This window comes from Pavona decussata, unplaced genomic scaffold (assembly GCF_977016875.1).
Source record: "Pavona decussata unplaced genomic scaffold, jaPavDecu1.1 SCAFFOLD_193, whole genome shotgun sequence".
Lineage (NCBI taxonomy): Eukaryota > Metazoa > Cnidaria > Anthozoa > Scleractinia > Agariciidae > Pavona > Pavona decussata.
In genome coordinates this window covers 325,353-347,036 of record NW_028145602.1, presented here as the reverse complement: position 1 = coordinate 347,036, position 21,684 = coordinate 325,353, and the positions used below count along the sequence as shown (strand labels likewise).

Sequence of the window (21,684 nt, the reverse complement as noted above, 5' to 3'; positions counted from 1 at the left end):
AGACAAAGCGGTTCGCAGATTTCTGCACCATTAAGTATCAAGACCAGTTGTAATCCTTTTCTCTGTTATGTTTTCTCTGTTATTTGTGCTTTAATCATATTTATATAATTATTTATCTGAATGTCTTTATACCGTAGTGTCTTGTACTATTGTAACTGACCATCCTTGTAATTCAGCCTTTTAGGCTGCGAGAGGGATTCCAATAAACTATTATTATTATTATTATTATTATGTGACCCTGATCACTCTGCTCACTTATCTGTGCTGAATGCAGTTTTACCGGCATGAAGAGATTAAAACCCCTCTTGGCAGCACTATGAGTGCGGAGAGGTTGTCCTCCCTGGTAATTCCCCACATTCATATAACCATAAGGATGTCAACATTAACAATGTGGTTTTGAAATTTGCCCGTCTGAAGGAGAGACGCCTTGCCTGTTGCTTGTAAGCACTGGGAAAAACACACTTAATTAGTCTTTCCTATAAACCTACTAGTAATTGCCCCAAAAGTTGACATTTAAAAACATAAGTTACTAAATACTAAACATTTTTCATATTTGATTTATGAAACTCATGTCCCCAGGAAATCATGAGAAATGACATTTCCGAGCCCCTAAAAATAAAAATGTCCTGGGGGTGCATGCCCCCCAACCCCCCTACTAAGCAGCTCGCGCCTTCGGCACTCGCATAAATTTCTCCTTCCTGCGTACTCCACAAAAAATGCACGCTACGCCCCTATATTTATTAGCCTCTACTCTTCACTCTCATTTTTGCTTTTTTTAGCCTAACTATGATTAACATAACCAAGTAATATATTTTAAGATTTACTATAGCTCTGCCATCCTGGTCCCATGTATAACTCTTATAATACTTTAATTTTTCCAATTATTTTAACTGAGGGAGCCCATTCCTTATAAGCCCAGTCGCTTCCCTTGGACTTCCTCGCCACTAGAATTAAATAATAATAATAATAATAATAATAATAATAATAATAATAATAATAATAATAATTCATATTTGTACACTTTTTATGGCAAAACAATAAACTGAATTGAAATGTTTCTTTTAGATACGATGGTAGAAATTATTCTTGATGTATTGGTCTGGTGGAAAAGCTTGCCAGTCATGACAATCAATGACCAGGGGACAGGGAGGGGGTTTGGGGGTGATGCGCTTTGGCATAAAGTCAAATACCAAAGATTGGAATCAGCTGCTGTTATGATGTAAAAATTTTTACATGGAATGCTGGAAATAAATTTGCTCTTCCACAGCCCTGTACCAATTATATTTTATCTTTTATCTCTTTCTGAAGGATTTACCATATATAAATAAAGTTACCATTACCATTACCAGTCTAATGTTGGAATAACAATGGCATATTTAGATAAAATACTTAAGATATACCTCAGCCTAGGAGGGCTTTGTCAATCTGGCCACTGGATCATACTCTTAACTTGATAACACTAACAATACTGGTTCCAGATTTTAGCACCCTTAAGTCTTACCTGAAGACAGGGAACTTTCTTCCCTTGTTGCCCTACCCTGCTATATAATTAGATACCTATGAACTGTTAACAAAATATCGCAAAATGCTGGGAGGTAATCCAATCCCATCTAGCACAAGGAGATGGAGTAGATGATGTTCCTGGAGCCAGATTCATTTAAGCCCTTGTAAGTTAAGGTGTATCCCAAGCATTAAGTTTTGAATTCTTGGGATGTATCTCTACTTGAGAGGGTGTCATGAATCTGGCCCCTAGATTAAAGCTAAACATTCAGTGGCTATTCTTTGGATGTGAAAAGAAGGCATGGTAATTTTTGGAAGTTAGTATTTGCTTATAGAAATCTTTTGTTTTGCAGGTAGTCTGAAATGTCAGCCATCTCCTCCCCCCAACCCCCTAACCCACAGAGGTTAGTGGAAGGAGATGGCTGACATTTCAGACTATTTTGCATGGTGGGATGAAGTTTTAACCCATAGATAGTTTATTTTTGAGGTTGTTAAATTAATAATTTTAAACCTCCCCATCATTTTCAGATGAGACTATCCCCTGGGAATAGTATTCTGTGTTGACTGTGCAGAAATGGGTATGGATTCTAGAGACCCGGTCTGAAAAAGGCTATCGGAAAATTACATATTTTGATCTGAAGTAGTTTTCTGCGGTGTCGTCACAGCCACATGACACCATTTTTGTTTAGGAATCTTGATGGCAATCCAACCTGCAATCAATAGTTGCTTTTATTTAGTAAGCTTTGTGCACTGGTTGAGTCTGGTTGTAAGTTAGACAGCAACAATGTCATTTTAAAATAGGTAAAATGTAACAACTATTGATTATTTTAAGGAAAATGACATAACTTATAAGATCATTTTAGCAGAAGAGCATTTTATTACGAAAACGTCGCGCATGAAGTGAATTTCGTAATACATTACAGAAGAATAAACCTAGTAAAATTACAGCTTGTCTACTTGATCGGGACTGGGCATTACATTTTAAAATTATTTTAAATTGACATTTTTACATTTTCAAATTACTCCGAATTTACAGCTTTCAATTTCGATATGATAAAAAGTTCACCACCAAAATTAATAATTTTGGAAAATATCCAGCTAGAGACCATGAGCTTTAGAGCACATGCGGGGGAAGAGACTTTTCTTAAAGCGCTCTGTTTTACACTTCATCAGCGATGGCCTATCATTAAAACGTGGGCTTAAGATGGTGAAGACGTGACCCGGGATCCTTGATCATTTCAAAGGTTTTCGCACACAAGAAATCTCGTCGTCGCACGGAGTCGTGCAGCGCCAGACAGCTTTTGAGTCTATGAAACATGTTTCGACAGAAACTTCTGTCATCCTCAGTTAATTAAAGTACAAAGCGGTAGAAGTTGAATTTATAATAAGTAATCAAAAATATTAATTATGGTAACGGTAACAACAAAAATGAACGTGAAACGTGACAGTGTGAGAATAGGCCTTATCATGGTTTTCGACGCCATTTTGACGGGTAGGCAAACGGGCCGGGGATATTGCGAGCTCACATCTGCGAGCTGCGAGCTGCGAGCTGCGAGCTACGAGAAAAAACAAATTAAATAAATAATAAAAACAATAAATAATAATAATAATAATAATAATAATAATAGTAATAATAATAATAGGAAAAAGAATAGGACCGACTTTCAGTTCCCTTAGTAGCTTTCTTCCCATATCTTTTCGCAGCCGCTTAGGCTGCATTCATTATGTATCCTACAGGGGGGGGGCAGAGGATTTTAGGGGGGGATCTCAAATTTTTAGAGCAAAAAAAGGGGGGATATGAAAATTGTTTAAATATCTCCTGGGGGGATGCTTATTTTTTGTAAGATTCTGTCTAGCTTTTGTAATGGTTTTAAAAAGTGAGAAAAGAAAAGATAAGTACAGCAGCTTCTTTCAAGGATTGTAAGCAACAAGGGTACCTCTATTATTCTGAGAGACTATATATAGTACCTATTTTGAAGTTTTTCAAGTAGTGTGCCTGGCCTGTAGATGTAATGTTTCGATACAGTATAGAAAGTAAAACATCTAAAATGGAAATATTTAATGCAACCTCAGTCTAAGCAGCGCAACTTTATTAAATCAACGAATGCAAAAGAAAACAATGTAATTCAGTGCACAGTTTTATGAAATTGAACAACAAATATGCACTTAAATGTTCAATGAATTTTCTGTACCAGTTTGAAAGGGGTCCACATGCACCCCCTGCTATATCTGCCACTTATCAAGACAACAAATAATTAAGCCATTAAGGTTGAAAAAGAAAAAGATATGACCATAAAATGTAGAACATTGTCATTTTCAATCATCTTTGTAATTATCCTCAACACTGTCAATCTCATCAGTCACCAACATCATTGTCAATATCATCATCAGCAGCAGCCTTATCACCAGCAACATTGTTATCCTCATCATTGTCATCTTCATCATTGTCAATCTTTTAATTATCGTCATCATCATCGTTGTCATCATCATAATTGTCATCATCATCAATATCCTCCGCATCATCATCCTCCAGTGCAACTACAACATCCTTTGCTTTTAGCCTACGGTTCCCGTCAATACTCCTGGTAGTACTCGTACACGAGCTGGCAGGCTATCTATACCTAATTCGCGCTATGCTTAAACTGGCTGGCATAGGTATGACATAAACAGTCAAAGCTCTCTCGATGTTCTTATTAAACATGTCTCTTACTATTATACAGATATTTATTTTGATATTTCTTGTGAGGGGGGAGGGGGGGTATTCATTTTTCGGCTGATTGCTTAGGGGGGCTCTGAAAATTTGTATGGACCTTGGGGGGGGGATATAAAAAACCGAGCCGCTGAAAAAAAAAATCCTCTGCCCCCCCCCCCCCCCCCCTGTAGCATACATAATGAATGCAGCCTTATGTTGCGCAAACAACCCCTTTCTACTATTTTAATAATTACGAGATTTATTCGGCTAGAGTCATGTCGCCATGATGAGACGACACCTGATACAGGGAAGACTAATTACGTCGATTCCACACGCCAAGGACCTCTCACATGGACGTAGACACCCCCGTGGATATTCTATGATTGATTGTTTCTGTTTAAATCCCGGCCCGATTTTCAGCTGGTCGACTATCAAAGTCATAATACCTTTGAATTCAAAGGTCCACACAACGCTTCCGTTAATCTGGTCATTTTCTTATGACGTCTATATTTATAAATAAACCTAAAATTCGAAGAGAAACGACCCTCGTTACTGTCGGAATTAGCGGCAGCCATTGGGGCTCGCTACTTTAGGGGAGCAAAAAACCTCATATAACGTCAAGAGATTTTCTCTTGATAACGTTCATGCAACTAAGTTTTTTTTTTTCGAAATGTTAGTGAAATATTCGTTAAAAACAGTAGCATCCCTCCCAGACGTTTTCCATTTCGTCACGCAATCTTCTCCTCCAATCTTTGGAGAGGAAAGCGGGATTGCGTGACGAGGCAAATGAGACTCCCGTCGCGTGTTACTCGCGCTTCGCACTCTCCTCGTAAGGCCTTTTTTTTTTGGTATTTCGAGGATGATACATCAATTCGCGTAAATTTTATTTCCTAATTTTTTTTATGTAATTATCTTTTGTTTGCAGCTCGCAGCTCGCAGCTCGCATTATTTCAGCTCGCGTGTTCCCCACATTCGTAGGCAAACAGGGCGACATAACATGTTGTTATCTCAGTATATATACTGCAACATTTTAGGCGACTTACTTTGGTCTGTATATTATATTATATACCGACGCAAAATAAGCCAGTAGTTACTGGCCTAAAATGTCACAGTATATACCGACGCAAAATAAGCCAGTAGTTACTGGCCTAAAATGTCACAGTATGTAGTTAATATTAATTTACCGACGCAAAATAAGCCAGTAGTTACTCGCCTAAAATGTCACAGTATGTAGATAATATTAATTTACCGACGCAAAATAAGCCAGTAGTAGCTAGTAGTTACTGGCCTAAAATGTTGCAGTATGTAGATAATAGGGCCATTTATACGGGAGAAAATAAGACACGTCTTATCTTAGACGCGTCTTAAATAAGACGCGAGCTGATCGTATAAACGGCACAAAATAAGCGTTCGTGTCTTATTTTAGACGCGACTAAAATAAGACGCGTCTAACTCTGGAACAGGAGCTTGAGCTGTTCTTGTCTTGGTCGCGTCTTAAATAAGACGTGAACTTCCTCGTATAAATGGTACACGCGTCTTAAATCAATCTCGTACCCAGAGCCTTCGTTACCCTTGTCCAGCGGAACGGGAAACGGACGCTCTGGCAGAATCCCAATCTCGTCCCCAGAGCCCGCTTTTCTTTTGGTCAGCACCAAGAACGCGAACCTCTGGGCTAATCCAAATGAGGCCACCTTTGATTGGCAGGTAAAAGCATGTCTATTTCACGGACCGGAAGCTATTTTTCGGCGCGAAATTGAAATATGAGAGTTTACGCCTCCCGACACGACTTCCACGAAAGTTGCGAAAAAAAAAAAATTGCTATCGTTGTTGTAATGCGGTTGACAACCACCACATTTATGTATACGGAGTAAAAGCAAAATCAGACGGAATTTTATAGCGCTTAAGGGAAAATGTCAGTAGAAATCGTGGCCACGGTTAAAAATATCGATTTCGCGCATACTCTGTTAGTTTGAAGGCCTTAGCTAGGTAAGTATGTGAAGGATATAAGGTTAGGTTTTTGAAATATTCTATATAACTGCAAGAAAAAAAAAAAAAAAAAACACGAGAAACGGTCACTCTACCCGAAGCTTGCATTTCATCATGCGAAAACCCGAAATTTTACACTTTCCAGCTTCTCGCTGCACAGACATTTACTTAACCGTGAATCTTTCTTTAGTATAATTTAATACATTGATTCTTCCTCAGTCAAAAACATTGATTCTTCCTCAGTCAAAACATAGTAATTATTTTCGTCTCTGCTCGTTTGTGAGCGAACTGAGACGCAACTGAGCTCGGATTAAGTAGACACACTTTTCTCTATCACGCAAAAGTCCAAAATAATCCAAATTCAGCGAGAAAAAAAGCTGACAAAAGACAGTACAGTCATTGAATTTTAGGTGTATGGTTTTTAATCTTTAGGATCTAGAAGAACGTTTGCACGAACGCCGATCAAAGTTTGAGAAAATTACAATTCAGCGTCATTGAAATGTACAACTCTACATAACATGGCATAATAGAATAAATTAACTTCTCGGCCAAAGTTTGTATAAAAAAGGCTTTAAACTCTTTTCAACGCTTAAAACGTTTTAAAAAATATATTGATGTTAAATATTGTCTACACGGGTACAACAAACCAACAAACACCACAACAAACAAAAGATAAAATTAAATCTCACTCGCTCCCTAATCTGTGTCACGCACGAGCGACTTGGCTACAATAACAAATTCATATTTTAATATATGTTACTTAACGATGTGCCAGATTTCCCGGTTAACTTGCTGAAGAAATAGAAAATAACTTGATAGCAATACAACCTGGAACATAAAAATTAATTCTATTAAGGATGAGAAGCTTTATAGTCCTTCGATAGCCAATCAGAAGTAACTGTTCCCACGAGAAGAAAATATTGCATCGTTCTCTAAATAAAGAAATCTACTTATCCATATCTCTCAAACATTAAATCTAAAACCAGAGTTGATTGTTGGGCAAGTTCACAGACATACAGAACAACGATGTCTTTTGACCATAGTTGGTGGGATTTGCGCGGGGATTTGCGGCGGAGACGAATGCACTAGCTTCTCAACTTCCGTCCAACCATTCAAGCAGTGTAACAAGCGTACAAAGCATCACAATAAGTCCTTGAAATTTTCCGGAGTTGAAACAGAAGTAGAATTAATTTTGGCAAGAATGCGTTTTTTTAAAATCCAACGAATTTATCGGAGATGGCTGCCTGCCCTGTTCATCTTGCCAGGTTCAGCATAAAAGTAATTTTTGCACCACCCGGCGGTTGTTTCGGGTCACTCTGAAGCAGCTGTGGAAAGAGGCCGCACTGGAAAATAAATATATTTATGCCAATCGATGAAGTTATTAGAACTTTCAAAACAGCACGTCCCAGTTGGCTCAGGTAAATAACCAGTTATAAGATGTACTACCAGGCAGGAACTGTATCCAATGAATTTTGTATTCTCTTCATTCTGGTGATACGGAAATATATGACCATATATGAAAGAAATCATTTATTCGAACGACGGAGAGAAATAATTAATGTTGGTTATCGTGAGCGTCATTTTGTTACTTATCTCTTCATTCTGTTGTCCAATCCAATTATCGTAACAACCTTGATTTCATGACTCTCATGTGTTATGGATTGCGCTTATATTATAAAAGCCAACATTTCGGTCGTTGTTTAAAATAGTTACGATGATCCTTGAGAATCCGAACATTTAAGTGTTTTGATCTTGCATCAACGCATTCAGGGGCAATCCCAAGATAATCGATGAAGAATCTTCTTCACTTGACAGAAAATAGTCAAATACATGCGGTAGAAGCTGATATATGAGTGATTTCCCATATCCTGTAGGAGGTATACAAATGGTATCCTTTCCTTCAAACACGACACTTTTTAAAGCTTCATACTGCGCTTCTTTCAGAGAAAGCTCACCTTTGCCCAAATTCTCTAAAGCAAACTCTAAAGCACAATGAAAGTGATCAGTAGCAGCCGCCATTCTCTTTTTCCATCAAACCTCACGCAGGCGCAATCAAACCGGAACCAGGATTTGGTGGTTCCGGTTTTGGATTCTGCCAGAGCGTCCGTTTCCCGTTCCGCTGGACAAGGGTAACGAAGGCTCTGGGTACGAGATTGGCAGAATCCAAAACCGGAACCACCAAATCCTGGTTCCGGTTTGATTGCGCCTGCGTGAGGTTTGATGGAAAAAGAAAATGGCGGCTGCTATTGATCACTTTCATTGTGCTTTAGAGTTCGCTTTAGAGAAGTTGGGCAAAGCTGAGCTTTCTCTGAAAGAAGCGCAGTATGAAGCTTTAAAAAGTGTCGTGTTTGGAGGAAAGGATACCATTTGTATACTTCCTACAGGATATGGTAAATCACTCATATATCAGCTTCTACCGCATATATTTGACTATTTTCTGTCAAGTGAAGAAGATTCTTCATCGATTATCTTGGTATTGCCCCTGAATGCGTTGATGCAAGATCAAATAAATAAGCTTAGAGGACACTTAAATGTTCGGATTCTCAAGGATCATCGTAACTATTTTAAACAAAGACCGGAATGTTGGCTTATATAATATAAGCGCAATCCATAACACATGAGAGTCATGAAATAAAGGTTGTTATGATAATTGGATTGGACAACAGAATCAAGAGATAAGTAACAAAATGACCTTCACGATAACCAACATTAATTATTTCTCTCCGTCGTTCGAATAAATGATTTCTTTCATATGTGGTCATATATTCTCGTATCACCAGAATGAAGAGAATACAAAACTCATTGGATACAGTTCCTGCTTGATAGTACATCTTATAACTGGTTATTTATCTGAGCCAACTGGGACGTGCTGTTTTGAAAGTTCTAATAACTTCATGGATTGGCATAAATATATTTCTTTTCCAGTGCGGCCTCTTTCCACAGCTGCTTCAGAGTGACCCGAAACAACCTCCGGGTGGTGCAAAAATTACTTTTATGCTGAACCTGGCACGATGAACAGGGCAGACAGCCATCTCCGATAAATTCGTTAACTTTTAAAAAAACGCATTCTTGCCAAAATCAATTCTACTTCTATTTCAACTCCGGAAGATTTCAAGGACTTATTGTGATGCTTTGTATGCTTGTTACACTGATTGAGTGGTTTGACGGAAGTTGAGAAGCTAGTGCATTCGTCTCCGCCGCAAATCCCCGCACAAATCCCACCGACAGTAGTCAAAAAACATCGCTGTTCTGTATGTCTGTGAACTTGCCCAACAATCAACTCTGGTTTTAGATTTAATGTTTGAGAGAAAAGTATAGATTTGTTTATTTAGAGAACGATGCAATAGTTGCTTCTCGTGGGAACAGTTACTTCCGATTGGCTATGGAAGGATTATAAAGCTTCTCATCTTTAATAGAATTAATTTTAATTGTTCCAGGTTGTATTGTTATCAAGTTATTTTCTATTTCTTCAGCAAGTTAACCGGGAAATCTGGAACATCGTTAAGTAACATATTTTAAAATACGAATTTGATATTGTAGCCAAGTCGCTCGTGCGTGACACAGATTTGGGAGCGAGTGAGATTTAATTTTAACTTTTGTTTGTTGTGATGTTTGTTGGTTTGTTGTACCCGTGTAGACAATATTTAACGTCAATATATTTTTTAAAACGTTTTAAGCGTTGAAAATAGTTTAAAGCCTTTTTTAGACAAACTTTGGCCGAGGAGTTAATTTATTCTATTATGCCATGTTATGTAGAGTTGTAGATTTCAATGACGCTGAATTGTAATTTTCTCAAACTTTGATCGGCGTTCGTGCAAACGTTCTTCTAGATCCTAAAGATTAAAAACCATACACCTAAAATTCAATGGCTGTACTGTTTTTTGTCAAAGTATAAGTTGATTTGAGTCACTACCGGTCAGCGTTTTTTCTCGCTGAATTTGGATTATTTTGGCCGGGGCTTTTGCCCGTGATAGAGAAAAGAGTGTCTACTTCATCCGAGCTCAGTTGCGACTCAGTTCGCTCACAAACGAGCAGAGATGAAAATAATTACTATGTTTTGACTGAGGAAGAATCAATGTATTAAATTATACTAAAGAAAGATTCACAGCTATGTAAATGTCTGTGCAGCGAGAAGCTGGAAAGTGTAAAATTTCGGGTTCTCGCATGGTGAAATGCGAGCTTCGGGTAGAGTGACCGTTTTTCGTGTTTTTTTTTTTCTTCCTGTTATATAGAATATTTCAAAAACCTAACCTTATATCCTTTACTTAATTACCTAGCTAAGGCCTTCAAACTAACAAAGTATGCGCGAAATCAAATTTTTTAACCATGGCCACGATTTCTTTGATTTTTACCGACATTTACTCTTAAGCGCTATTAAAATTCCGTCTGATTTTGCTTTTACTCCGTATATATAAATGCAGTGGTTGTCAACCGCATTACAACTACGATAGCAATTTTCTTTTTTTTTTTTTTCGCAACTTTCGTGGAAGTCGTGTTGGGAGTCGTAAACTCCGCCGTTGCCTCATATTTCAATTTCGCGCCGAAAAATAGCTTCCGGTCCATGAAATAGACATGCTTTTACCAGCCAATCAAAGGTGGCCTCATTTGGATTAGCCCAGAGGTCCGCGTTCTTGGTGCTGACCAAAAGAAAAGCGGGCTCTGGGGACGAGATTGGTCTTAAATAAGACGTGACTACAAATGAGCATGCGTAAGAGCGAGTGACGCGTCACGACATACGTCACTGACCGCTCTCAGCTCTGCTAAATGGCTTCGCAGTGTTCACAGTCCGCTTTGCAGTGTTCAAAAACACCAGCAACACCGGCAGCAAAACGAAATACGTGGACTACCACGGAAGAGAAGGAGTTTCTGCTTATTTGCAAAGAGAGGGCATTTGCCGAGGAGCTGGACAATTGTGTTACGGGCGCCGGTGTAAGTTACTTCTGATGTAACTTTTGTTTACATTGAACGTTTATCCTCTCGCAATTGGTACAGATGAAAATTTGTTGCAAATCATTGCTAATTAGCATGGTTGCTAATGGTAACGTCGCATGTAAACAAGGCTGTATCAAAAATAAGACGCGGGTCGTTTACACGTGATTTTTGCGTCTTACGCAGGACGCGATCGTATAAACGGTACAGTTCGCGTCTTATTTAAGACGCGTCTTAGATAAGACGCGTCTTATTTTCTCCCGTATAAATGGCCCTAATATTAATTTACCGACGCAAAATAAGCCAAACAGGCTTGAAATAACAGTGTTTGTATGGGAATCCGATGTCAAATAATTTTCATAAAACATCGCTTCTGAAAAATTCATGAATTGGAAACTTTTTGTACTAGGAAAAGGATTTTAAGAACAACATTGGAGGGATGTAGCTGTGACAGAAAGCGTCCAGTCGTGTTTTGAACTTTCCATACATTTCCCTGTATTTTTTCCCGCGAACTATTTTTAGTAGCAGCTGACGGCTGCTTCGCTATACAGACAAATGTATGGAAATTTTATAACACGACTGGACCCTTTCTGTCACAGCTACATCCCTCCAATTTTGTTCTTAAAATCCTTTTCCTAGTGCCAAAAGTTTCCAATTCATGAATTTTTCAGAAGCGGTGTTTTATGAAAATTATTAGCCTGTTCCAGGCTCCTAGAGAGATGCGCGAAGGAGAGTGCACTCTCCTTCGCGCATCTCTCTAGGAGCCTGGAACAGGCTAGAAAATTATTTGACATCGGATTTCCATACAAACACTGTTATTTCAAGCCTGTTTGCCTACCCGTCAAAATGGCGTCGAAAACCGTGATAAGGCCTATTATAAGGATAATTTTACATTAACATGGTGTAATTGCTGGTTCAACGAGAATTGTTCTTTTTGAATATGAATAGCCTCTGGTAGAGGCGTGATCTAAAATATAAAACCAATCTGAAGAACAAAAAAAAAAGGGATTTTGTGATAAGCTTCTGTTTCCATGATTCTCGTGTTCCGAGTGGAATGAACAAAAAGTGTCGTCAACATAACGGCGATAAAATAAAATTTCAGAGCATTGAAAATTTTCCAACCAAAGTTTTTCATGATGCCCCATAAAAAGATTAGCTAAAACGGGAGCAAGAGGAGAACCCATGGTCACGCCATTAATTAATTTGGTCGTAGAAAGAACCGTTAAATAAGAAATGCGTCTAGTTGGGCAGTAGCTACAGTAAAGAGGCTTCTGAATTCAGGTTTACCAAACTTAAGGTCAGGATTATTCTCGGAAATTTATTTGACCGCTAAGTCAATGCACTCCTTTTTAGATGTACTTATTGATAATAATAACCCCAATTTTCTTCAAACAAGACGCTTTTCAGAGCGTTTACGTGGGATGCGTTGATTATGTTTAGCACTAGTGCCTCACCGATTTTCTATCCTACCCTCCCTTCGCGATTGAACTATAAACTGAATAGTTTTAGTCAGAAAGATTGCGTGATATTGCGTTGCGCTACTTGAAATTTTGCCGCCAAAAAATAGTTCCCGCAATGTCTTCAGCTGAAAGGAGCACTCTTTTTATCTGAAAAGTTCACTGCTAATTATAACTTTTTGCATAGTGATACATGAAAACTTGACATCTTTCATCATATTTTTGTTTCTCATACAAAAGTATGACGTCAAGTAAATTATTTTGCTAAAAAAGAAAAACAGTTTGGCTGTCAGTCACGCATCAGTGCATGACTCACGTTTTCTATTCTGGTCATGTAAATAAAAGTGTAAGATTACAAATTGTTTTCGTTTCATCATAAAAAAAAAGAAAGAAAGAAAACCGGCAAAAACTTTTCCTAAATGAAAACTTTTAGTAAAAATTGACATTAATTTTGTGAAGTGGATTTCCAGGCATCTATTCAATAAAGTCATGCGATATGTGTTTTAGCTTATCAATGATCTTTCCCCCACGTATTCTGGATGGTTCTACAACTGTCAAACAGAAGCATGATTCCTTCGCCTTGAACTCTCCAATTTCCACCGTTTTAACTGTCGAGTGCTTCTTAGAAGTTATTCTTTCGATTTACCGCTTCAGTTCCACCGAGAGATCACTAGGACCTGAATAATCACAATAGTAATTAACTCGCCTCCGATCCCTAGCCCTCCTGACAAAAGAATCCCCTCTAGGAGAAAACTGAATTTGATAGATCTAAAACGAGTTAATAATTGAAAGATTGAACTTTGCGAGAACAATATCTCGGGCGCTTTGTAACCTAGTGTTCTTATATTTTCAGCAAGATTTAAGGACCTAATTTCCTAGGTCGTAGACCTAAAAAATGCTCACGATCTTAAACTGCTTCCCAGTAAGTGAATCTTTGCCCTCTTTTTTATTCCCCTCAACCTTACTTTCTGGAAAAAAAAAAGAATAAAAAAAATTCTAAATAGGCCAAGCTCCTTAATTTTCGAGGTTTATCGCCTAAAGAATTCATCAGTGGACAGATCTAAGTTGATTTCATACTTATCCAACCGTACGTTAGTTAGATATCGTTCTTACAATGAACACCCCTATTTTTAACTTAGAAGGCTGGTTATTCATTAACTATTATGACATGTGACCTGAAAAGACTCATTTTGAAGCCAGTGCGTGAATCCCTATAAAGTGATGGTACAAGTTTCCGGCAAAGTCCTTTTCTAAAGAAATTAACTTCTTGAGTGGAAGACCACCTTAAGCGTTATTGCAATGACGGGAATAATTTAGATATCAAGCTAGTTCTTTTTTTCTTTTAAGGTCGGTAATATGTTAAGTGTGAAAGACCCTGTACCTGACGGGCTCCGTTCGCGTGTGGTGTATAAGTTTACATGTGCGGGCTGTAATGCCTGTTACGTTGGCGAAACAACCCGGCATTTTTTCACATGCGCACGTGAGCGCTTAGCCAGTGATAGGGCCTCTCACATTTCAAGCATTTGCATAATTCTGAACATTACCGCGCCTTATGTTCTTTAGATTGTTTTCATATTTTAGATCACGCCTTTACCACTTTCCAACTTAAGATAAAAGAAGCTATTCATATTCAAAAAGAACAACCCCCCTTGAACCAGCAAATTACACCATGTAAGTCTAAAATTATCCTTATAATTCTCACATTGTCACGTTTCACGTTCATTTTATTATTACCGTTACCATAATAGACCATTTCCGAGTTGCTTTGAACCTAATCATGAAATCGAGTCTAAGTGCAAAGTTTTTGTTATGAAAATTAGTTTTCATTCATATGTAAAACAACCTAATTTTCTTATGAAAAGTTTTGCACTTAGGCTCGCTTTCATAGTGAGGTTCACAGTAACTCAGAAATGGCCTATTAACATTTTTGTCTACTTATTATAAAAACAACTTCTACCGCTTTGTACTTTAAATGACGATGACAGAAGTTTCTGTCGAAACATGTTTTATAGTCAAAAGTTTTGTCGTTTTCCTTAAAATATTAACTTGTGTGCTACTATCAAGACTCTTTGGTAACTATGAATTAGTTTTAAGAAACTATTACCTTCATTATATAGTTGAAAAGCATTCCTTAATTAATATTATTAATAAACTGTACCTAAAAGTTACAGCTGTGTTTTAGAGATATGCCCAGAAATGCAGGCAATGACGAAAATGGCGAATTTGACGATATTTCGCCAAAGACCAAAATTCAGGCGAATGAGCTCAAGACAAGGGTACCAACAAAGTGGCGAATTCGACGAATACGGCGAATTTGGCAAATATGGCGAATTTGACGATATTTCGCTAAAGACCAAAATTCAGGTGAATAAGCTCAAAAGAAGGGTACCAACAAAGCGGCGAGTACGGCGAATTTGACGATATTTCGCCTAAGACCAAAATTCAGGCGAATAACCTCAAAAGAAGGGTACCAACAAAGCGGCGAATTTAACGATATTTTGCTAAAGACTGAAATTCATGTGAATGAGCCGAAGAGAAGGGTACCAATATAGTGGCTAATTCAACGAGGTGCCCGGCCGAAAACCTATTTTTGATTGTCCAGGATGATGACACTCAGTATTTCAATAGGGTGCACAATAAAGTTAAGACTCTATTCTCCCTCATAGCTCTATGAAACTAAATTACAACAACATTACTAAAATATACTAGAATACTAAGGTACTAAAATACTTACACACAAGAATACTAAAGTATTAAAAGAGAATACTGATTATTTAGTGCTGCAATGTATCGAAGTTTTAGAGGTCTTTCTTGTGCTTTTTCTTTCTAGCTATTTAATTATGACTTTCCTTGCATACAAAGTAACATTTAAAATCATGTTTTTTATGTAAGCTACATGCATATAAAATAAGTTGGCGACCAAAATTTATGATCTGGCGACCAAATTTTTCTTCTTAGTCGCCAGCTGGCTCCTGAGCAAGAAAGTTAATTTCGAGCCCTGTTAATAGTATAGTTTTTAACCAAGCCTTTAATTTTATTTCCTGGTAATGATACAAATTGGCAGACATCCTCTACTATCCAACTCCATTCTGTGAATGTTATTGTTAAATCAGCTAATGCACTGGCCAGATTCGTTTGGCATATTTTTACTAAAACAAGAAATACTGAGAAACAGCAGAACACCAGATTGACTGACACAAAAACGGCTAAGGAGCAGACTTCATAGGGGCTTCATAGGGGCTTATCTAGTCTCCATACCAGTTCCACTTTCTAGTCAGAAGTCTTCAAGAACACAATGTTTTGACTGATTCACTAGATTCCCCGTTCATAAGGGCTACAGTGTCTGCAACATAGATTAAAAGATCAGCAATTGAATCCTGATCTTCTTTGCTCCACACTTCATTTGAAAGGTACTTCTCCACAGTTCCTTCAGCTTCATTAGCAGGCAAAGATGAATCAGGTTCTCTTGGTAGGTGCACAGTAAAGATAATTGCCACTTGCTTATACGGTGCATTGTGATCGTGGCAATATGAATAAAACAACAGTGGTGATGGAGGTGGGAGGTGTTCTAGGTGGTGAATAAGGGCTGCTCGATGGCCTTTGCCAAATTTCTCTTTCAGCAAGTCATCCATTTTCTTTTTAACCTCAGTTCCCTGCTTGCTTCTTTCTACAGTTCCATCAACCATGGCTAAATTTTTTTTATGTTTTGGATCCAACATTTCAGCCAGTTTCGTTGCTAAGCAGTCCACCACATCATGAGCTGGCGGAGGTGCCGCCAATAAAACCACAAGCGGTTGACGGGGATTAGTATTCCTGAGATGTGCCAAGCCACGGTTCTTCAAAATCCTCCAGAACCGGTCAGACTGATTGGTGAGTAACGATTGAAGACTTCCGAGTTTATTTTCAAAGATTTTGGGTAAGTCTAGGTCAGTCTTCATTTCAGGCTCTACCGGGCCAACTAAGATGGCAGCGACCAAACACATGACGGCTAAGACAAGTAAAGTTACCACCCCCTTGGATATGCCCTTAAAATTAGCCGGTTGCCTGGCAGGTATCGCGTTCATTTCCGCTCTCTTGCTTTCGTCTGTATTCTCGTTCTCGTAGTCATTTTTACTGACAGGTGAGGGAGCCAATTTTGCAGGCTGGTTAATGGGCTCAACTACAGTTTCTTGCGTAGTTGTTTCATCTACTTCTTCTTCAATTTGTTGTTTTTTACTTCTACCTCTCTTCTTCTTTTCTCTCTTTTCCAACCCTTTGACTTTCTCGTCGGCGGCTTTCTCGTTGCTGTTTGAGGGTCCCTCCGCAACTTCCGTGTTTTCGTTATCTGCTGCACCCTCAACTGGTGGACTTACGATCTGACTGTCTGTTAAAGTGGGAATTATAGAAGCCATTCAGTCCTGTGATAAAGTACTGCTGTTTCCTTCAACGTGGAAAATAACCAAAATGGAGCCTCTGTTATTTTCCCAGATGGATTTTGTCTCACGGGTTTTCCAGGAAAATTTCGCTTGGTAACCACTCGTTCCTTCTCATCTTCTAACGATGATGTTGATCGGTTAATAGCGTTTTCGTGACCAATAGAAATCGCTCTTAGAATTCCAATACAATGACCTCGTTTATTGGAAGCTTTTCCCAGCAGCGGCTAAAATGGCGCGGGTTGAGGTTGTGTTATTGATATCACTATGTTTAGTTCCATTAAGCGCCTTTATCATTGAAACTGCTATCACAGTTGCAGTAGTAGGTCTGGGGACACAGGTACCTAAGCTAGTCTGTCAATTCAGAGAATGTTGCAGAGACAAATGGATTTCACCCAACATAACAGGCTTGCGGTCTGTCCTCCGAAGGCGTGTTTTTGGTCAACACTTGGTCACCAACACAGTGCTAAAAGCGGTTGTGGGACATTTGAATAATGAATCACCAAGCAAAGCATTGGCGCTTTCCTTCAACGGTTGGACGGGCTCGGGAAAGAACTTTGTGAGCCAAATCATCGCCGAGCATTTGTTTAGGAAGGGAATGAATAGCAAATATGTGCATCTTATTATCGCTACCCACGATTTTCCTCATCATTCAGAACTGGACTTTTACAAACGTAAACTAAGGGCTCTTGTTGCAGAATCAGTGGCTGAATGCCCTAGATCATTGTTTATTTTCGACGAAATGGATAAAATGCCGGTAGGACTTATTGATGTACTAAAACCCTACTTAGACCACTATCCTGACGTTGGAAAAGTAGACTTCCGCAAAAGTATCTTCATTTTCCTGAGCAATACGGGGGCACATCTGATAAATGATGCTGTGTTAAAACACTGGAAGGAAGGAAAGAAAAGGGAAGACATTGAAATTAAACAGATGGATAAGGTTATAAACCTTGGTGAATTCAACACCAAAGGTGGACTCTGGCATTCAAGCCTTATTGACAAGAATCTCATTGATTATTTCATCCCATTTATGCCTTTGGAGAGATCCCACATCAAGATGTGTGCTAAAGCCGACTTGGAAATGAAAGGTCACCCAGTCACTGAGGAGGTCCTTAATAGGATAGCATATGAGTTACTGTACTTCCCTGAGGACTTGAAGGTCTTCTCCAAATCTGGTTGTAAGAAAATATCAAGCAAAGTTGACTACATCATGTAAAACCACACACTGACATGCTTGCAGGGCTGCAAATAACGGCCGGTCAACGAACAATGTCTGATCAAAATTGGGTATTGACCGGACAAATCCTTGGATTGCCGGACATTTTGTCCGGTCCTTTACCGACTCATTCAGAGAAATTTTAATTTTTAACTATTTGATAATCACGAGGGACAACATTCATGTTTATGAAAGAAAAAAAAAATGAATATAAAACTAGACAAAAAGTGGTCGAGAAATTTCCGGTAGTCGCAATTTCCACGATGTCATCAAGTCCTGTCGCGACTGCAAATCATTGTGTAGAGGGTTTTACCTTTGGCTAGATACCATGATTGATAGATACGATGGTAGAAATTATTTTTGGTGTATTGGTGTGGTGGTAAAGCTTGTCATCCACAACAATCGATGACCCAGGGACGGGGGGGGGGGGGGGGGGTGCCTTAAAAGTAACAAGAATGCTTGAGATTTTGAATGCAACCACAGAAACATACCAGATTGTTGTTGTTTTGGAGGGTGGGAAGTAGTTTTAAACCTATAGATAATTTAGACGTTTTTAATTGATGTTATGTAAACCTCCCCATCATTTACAGATGAGAGTATCCCTGGGAACAGCAATCCCTGTTGACTGCACAGAAATGGGTATGGATTCTAGAGACCAGGTCTGAAAATGGAATTTTAGATGCCACTTCTAAAAAATAGTACCAAAAATTGCGTGTTTTGGTCTGAAATAGGATCAGAGTTTGGAAAACCAAGCTGCATACCACCACCAAAAATTCCTGGAGGGGGTGGGGTGGGGTGCGGTGTGCATAAAGTCCTCCTATTACTTTCCTTTTTCTACAGATTAAGGACAGTGCCTACTAATACCAAAGTATTTTTGCGTGGTTTGTGACTATGCAGGAAAAGCACATCTTAGCAAGAGCTTTTGGAATCCAAAAAGAAAATTAGGGGTAACCACACATTTTTTAGAGATAATTAAGCAACAATTATTCAAAAAAGCGGTAAAATCCAAAGCAATATATGGCGTTTTTTTTCTAAATTGAAGCTTGATTATCTCTGAAAAATGCATGGTTACCCCCAATTTTCTTTTTGGATATAAAATTCACTTGCTAAGTTTTGCTTTCTCCTCATAGTTTTAAACCGCGCAAAAATATCCCTGTATTAGTAGGCACCACCCATAGGAAAACTGAGTATCAAGAGATGCGCAAAACGTATGCGTAGTAACAAAGGTAGGCACTGTCCTTTAAAATAGTGGCTCACCAGAAACACATTCCACGATTAACATGACTTATACCTGCCAACTTTTGCTGAGTCAAATGGGTGAGATTTTTTTCTCATCATGACCGTGTTTACCGAAAATGTCCCAGCCACTACCAATGATTTTTGACAATTTTCCAATGATTTCCGAACATTGCCGAAAATGTTCGAAGATGTTCTGTCATGACCTTTGAACACTTCTGATTCAAATAGATTGCAAAGTGTATTGACGTTTGATTGACATTTAAAATCAAAATACAAATTAGAGCACAAAAATTTTAGCGTGATGTGATACAGTTAGGACACAAAGTCAACATTTAATGCCTTTTTAGGGGATAATTGAATTGAATTTTTGTTATTAATTATGTGTTAAAGAACGGCTCGTCGGATTTGTAATAGTAATACAATATTAAACAACAACAATCTTTATACAGGGAGCCCACATCACGAAAATGACATTCAGTGGGGCACTGTAAAAAAAAATACTACGTAATGTTTTAAAATACAAATGATTTAAAAATTACAATTATTTGTGAGTAAGGCATGAGAACTTGTCCTTGATGCATGAGATCAATGTCTTTAGCCCGCAGGTGTGAGACTTGCGTATAATGCATGACAGTTGGCAGCTATAACATGTCTTGATGGTCGGACTGTATTAACAGGATGGTTGAAGTAAAGGTTTTTTGTTTGGGTCAAAATGACAGGGTGTTGTAAGGAAGGTTCCACTGTATTCTACCCTCTTTTTTTTAACCATGGATCTTAACTTGAAGAGTTCCAGACCTTGCTTTTCTAGGGACTTTTTCCATGCTATTTCTTTAAAAAATTCTCACATTTAAAAAGTCATGAAAAAAACTCACTGCAAATGTCAGATGATGATTGCCTCATGGTCTGTCCATTTCTGGTATTCGTCAAGTCGTAATAATTTTGTTAGTAAAAGTAGGTCACCTGACCACCAGGACCCGGTTGTTCGAAAGCCAGTTAATGGTAATCCTTGATTAAAAGTTACAGCAACCATGCATTTCATGTTGTTTCCAAAAAATGTTTTAAAAAGCTAATTGTAAGCTACCTGTAAAATTATGGTAAAGAAAAGTGTAGTCAGATATGAAAAACAAAAATCTTTTGACGAATCCTTATTGATTACTAGTTAAACTCGAATCAAAGCTCACATTAACCCAAGATTAGCTTTATCGGGCTTTGAACAATCGGGCCCTGTTGTAAAGGACCTATTCTTTTTCTATTCTACCACCAAAGAGTTGAAGAAAGCATAGATGCCTAGCTTGAAGATCCAGAATTTTGAGCGTCAGTGCGTTTCCACTTAGTTGCACATTTCTTAGTTGTTACTGTATTTATTCAATTAACCGCACCAGGTGCTTATATATATTTTCAGCCCATGAGGGAGGGTGCTTATTATTTTCCCAACATTTTTAGAGAATAACAAAAGAAGGGATAACAAGTTTATTTCTCTTCAACAAGAAAAAACAAAGTGCAAAATCTAACATAAACAATATAAAAGTTCATTGACTACCTTATCTAGAACCAATAATTGTGTTCCAAAATTATTTTGGAACACAATAGGCACTCCTCTTACTTCATGCTGGGCTAGTACAGAAATGTTTTTTATCCGGAGGGGGTGGGGTGGGCGCTTATTCAAAACTGGGGACTTATTGACGTTTTGGGCTTTCAGTGTGGGTGCTTATTCGAAGGTGGGTGGTTTATCAAATAAATATGGTATGACTTAAAAATTAGGCCAGTGATGCTCCATTTTAACAGTTTTGTTAGACGTTTTTGAAAGCACAGGAAGAAAATTTTACAAACACTCACAATATTTCATCACAACATCCCAAAATGTTCACAGTAGTGTCGGTGTGACCATTATCATTTTGAATTAGTGAACTTTCTGAGGGCATGTATCCCTTGCCAATAAAATTGGCTGATGGCAACCAACCTGCAATCAAGAGTCACTTTTCAGGTGACTTTTGTCTTCCCTAGTAGAAGGGATTATCGAGGGAAGTACAAACAAAGATGACAAGCTTACCCAGAGTAATATTAAAGGGCACTGGTTGGGTGTGGTTGTAAGTTAGACAGCATCAATGTCAATGACTTAACAATAGGTAAAATGTAACAACTGTGAATTAGATTTTAAGAAACTACTAACTTCAGTTTATAATTGAAAAGCAATTGTTTAATTCATATTATTAATTGTACCTATAAAATTACTGTTTTTTTTTACTAATT

General features: G+C 38.2%; 2 protein-coding genes and 1 pseudogene across 2 annotated transcripts; 1 reads left to right on the top strand and 2 right to left on the bottom strand.

Moving 5' to 3' along the window:
- Window positions 1-3,245: 3,245 nt before the first annotated feature.
- On the bottom strand, window positions 3,246-8,197 carry LOC146461863 (uncharacterized; annotated as a pseudogene).
- Window positions 8,198-15,606: 7,409 nt separating this feature from the next.
- LOC146461862 (torsin-1A-interacting protein 1-like) lies at window positions 15,607-17,043 on the bottom strand. Its single transcript, XM_085086256.1, has one exon. It carries the CDS (start codon window positions 16,953-16,955, stop codon window positions 15,849-15,851), a length of 1,107 nt encoding a protein of 368 aa, XP_084942382.1. The 5' UTR covers window positions 16,956-17,043; the 3' UTR covers window positions 15,607-15,848.
- Window positions 17,044-17,186: 143 nt separating this feature from the next.
- Window positions 17,187-18,228, top strand: LOC146461861 (torsin-1A-like). The gene has a single exon (XM_085086334.1). It carries the CDS (start codon window positions 17,209-17,211, stop codon window positions 18,193-18,195), a length of 987 nt encoding a protein of 328 aa, XP_084942460.1. The 5' UTR covers window positions 17,187-17,208; the 3' UTR covers window positions 18,196-18,228.
- The last annotated feature ends 3,456 nt before the right edge of the window (window positions 18,229-21,684 follow it).

What these genes read in the sequence shown, in the direction of transcription:
- LOC146461861 (XM_085086334.1), top strand. Translation starts at nt 17,209, where the DNA reads ATGGCGCGGGTTGAGGTTGTGTTATTGATATCACTATGTTTAGTTCCA.
- LOC146461862 (XM_085086256.1), bottom strand. Translation starts at nt 16,955, where the DNA reads ATGGCTTCTATAATTCCCACTTTAACAGACAGTCAGATCGTAAGTCCA.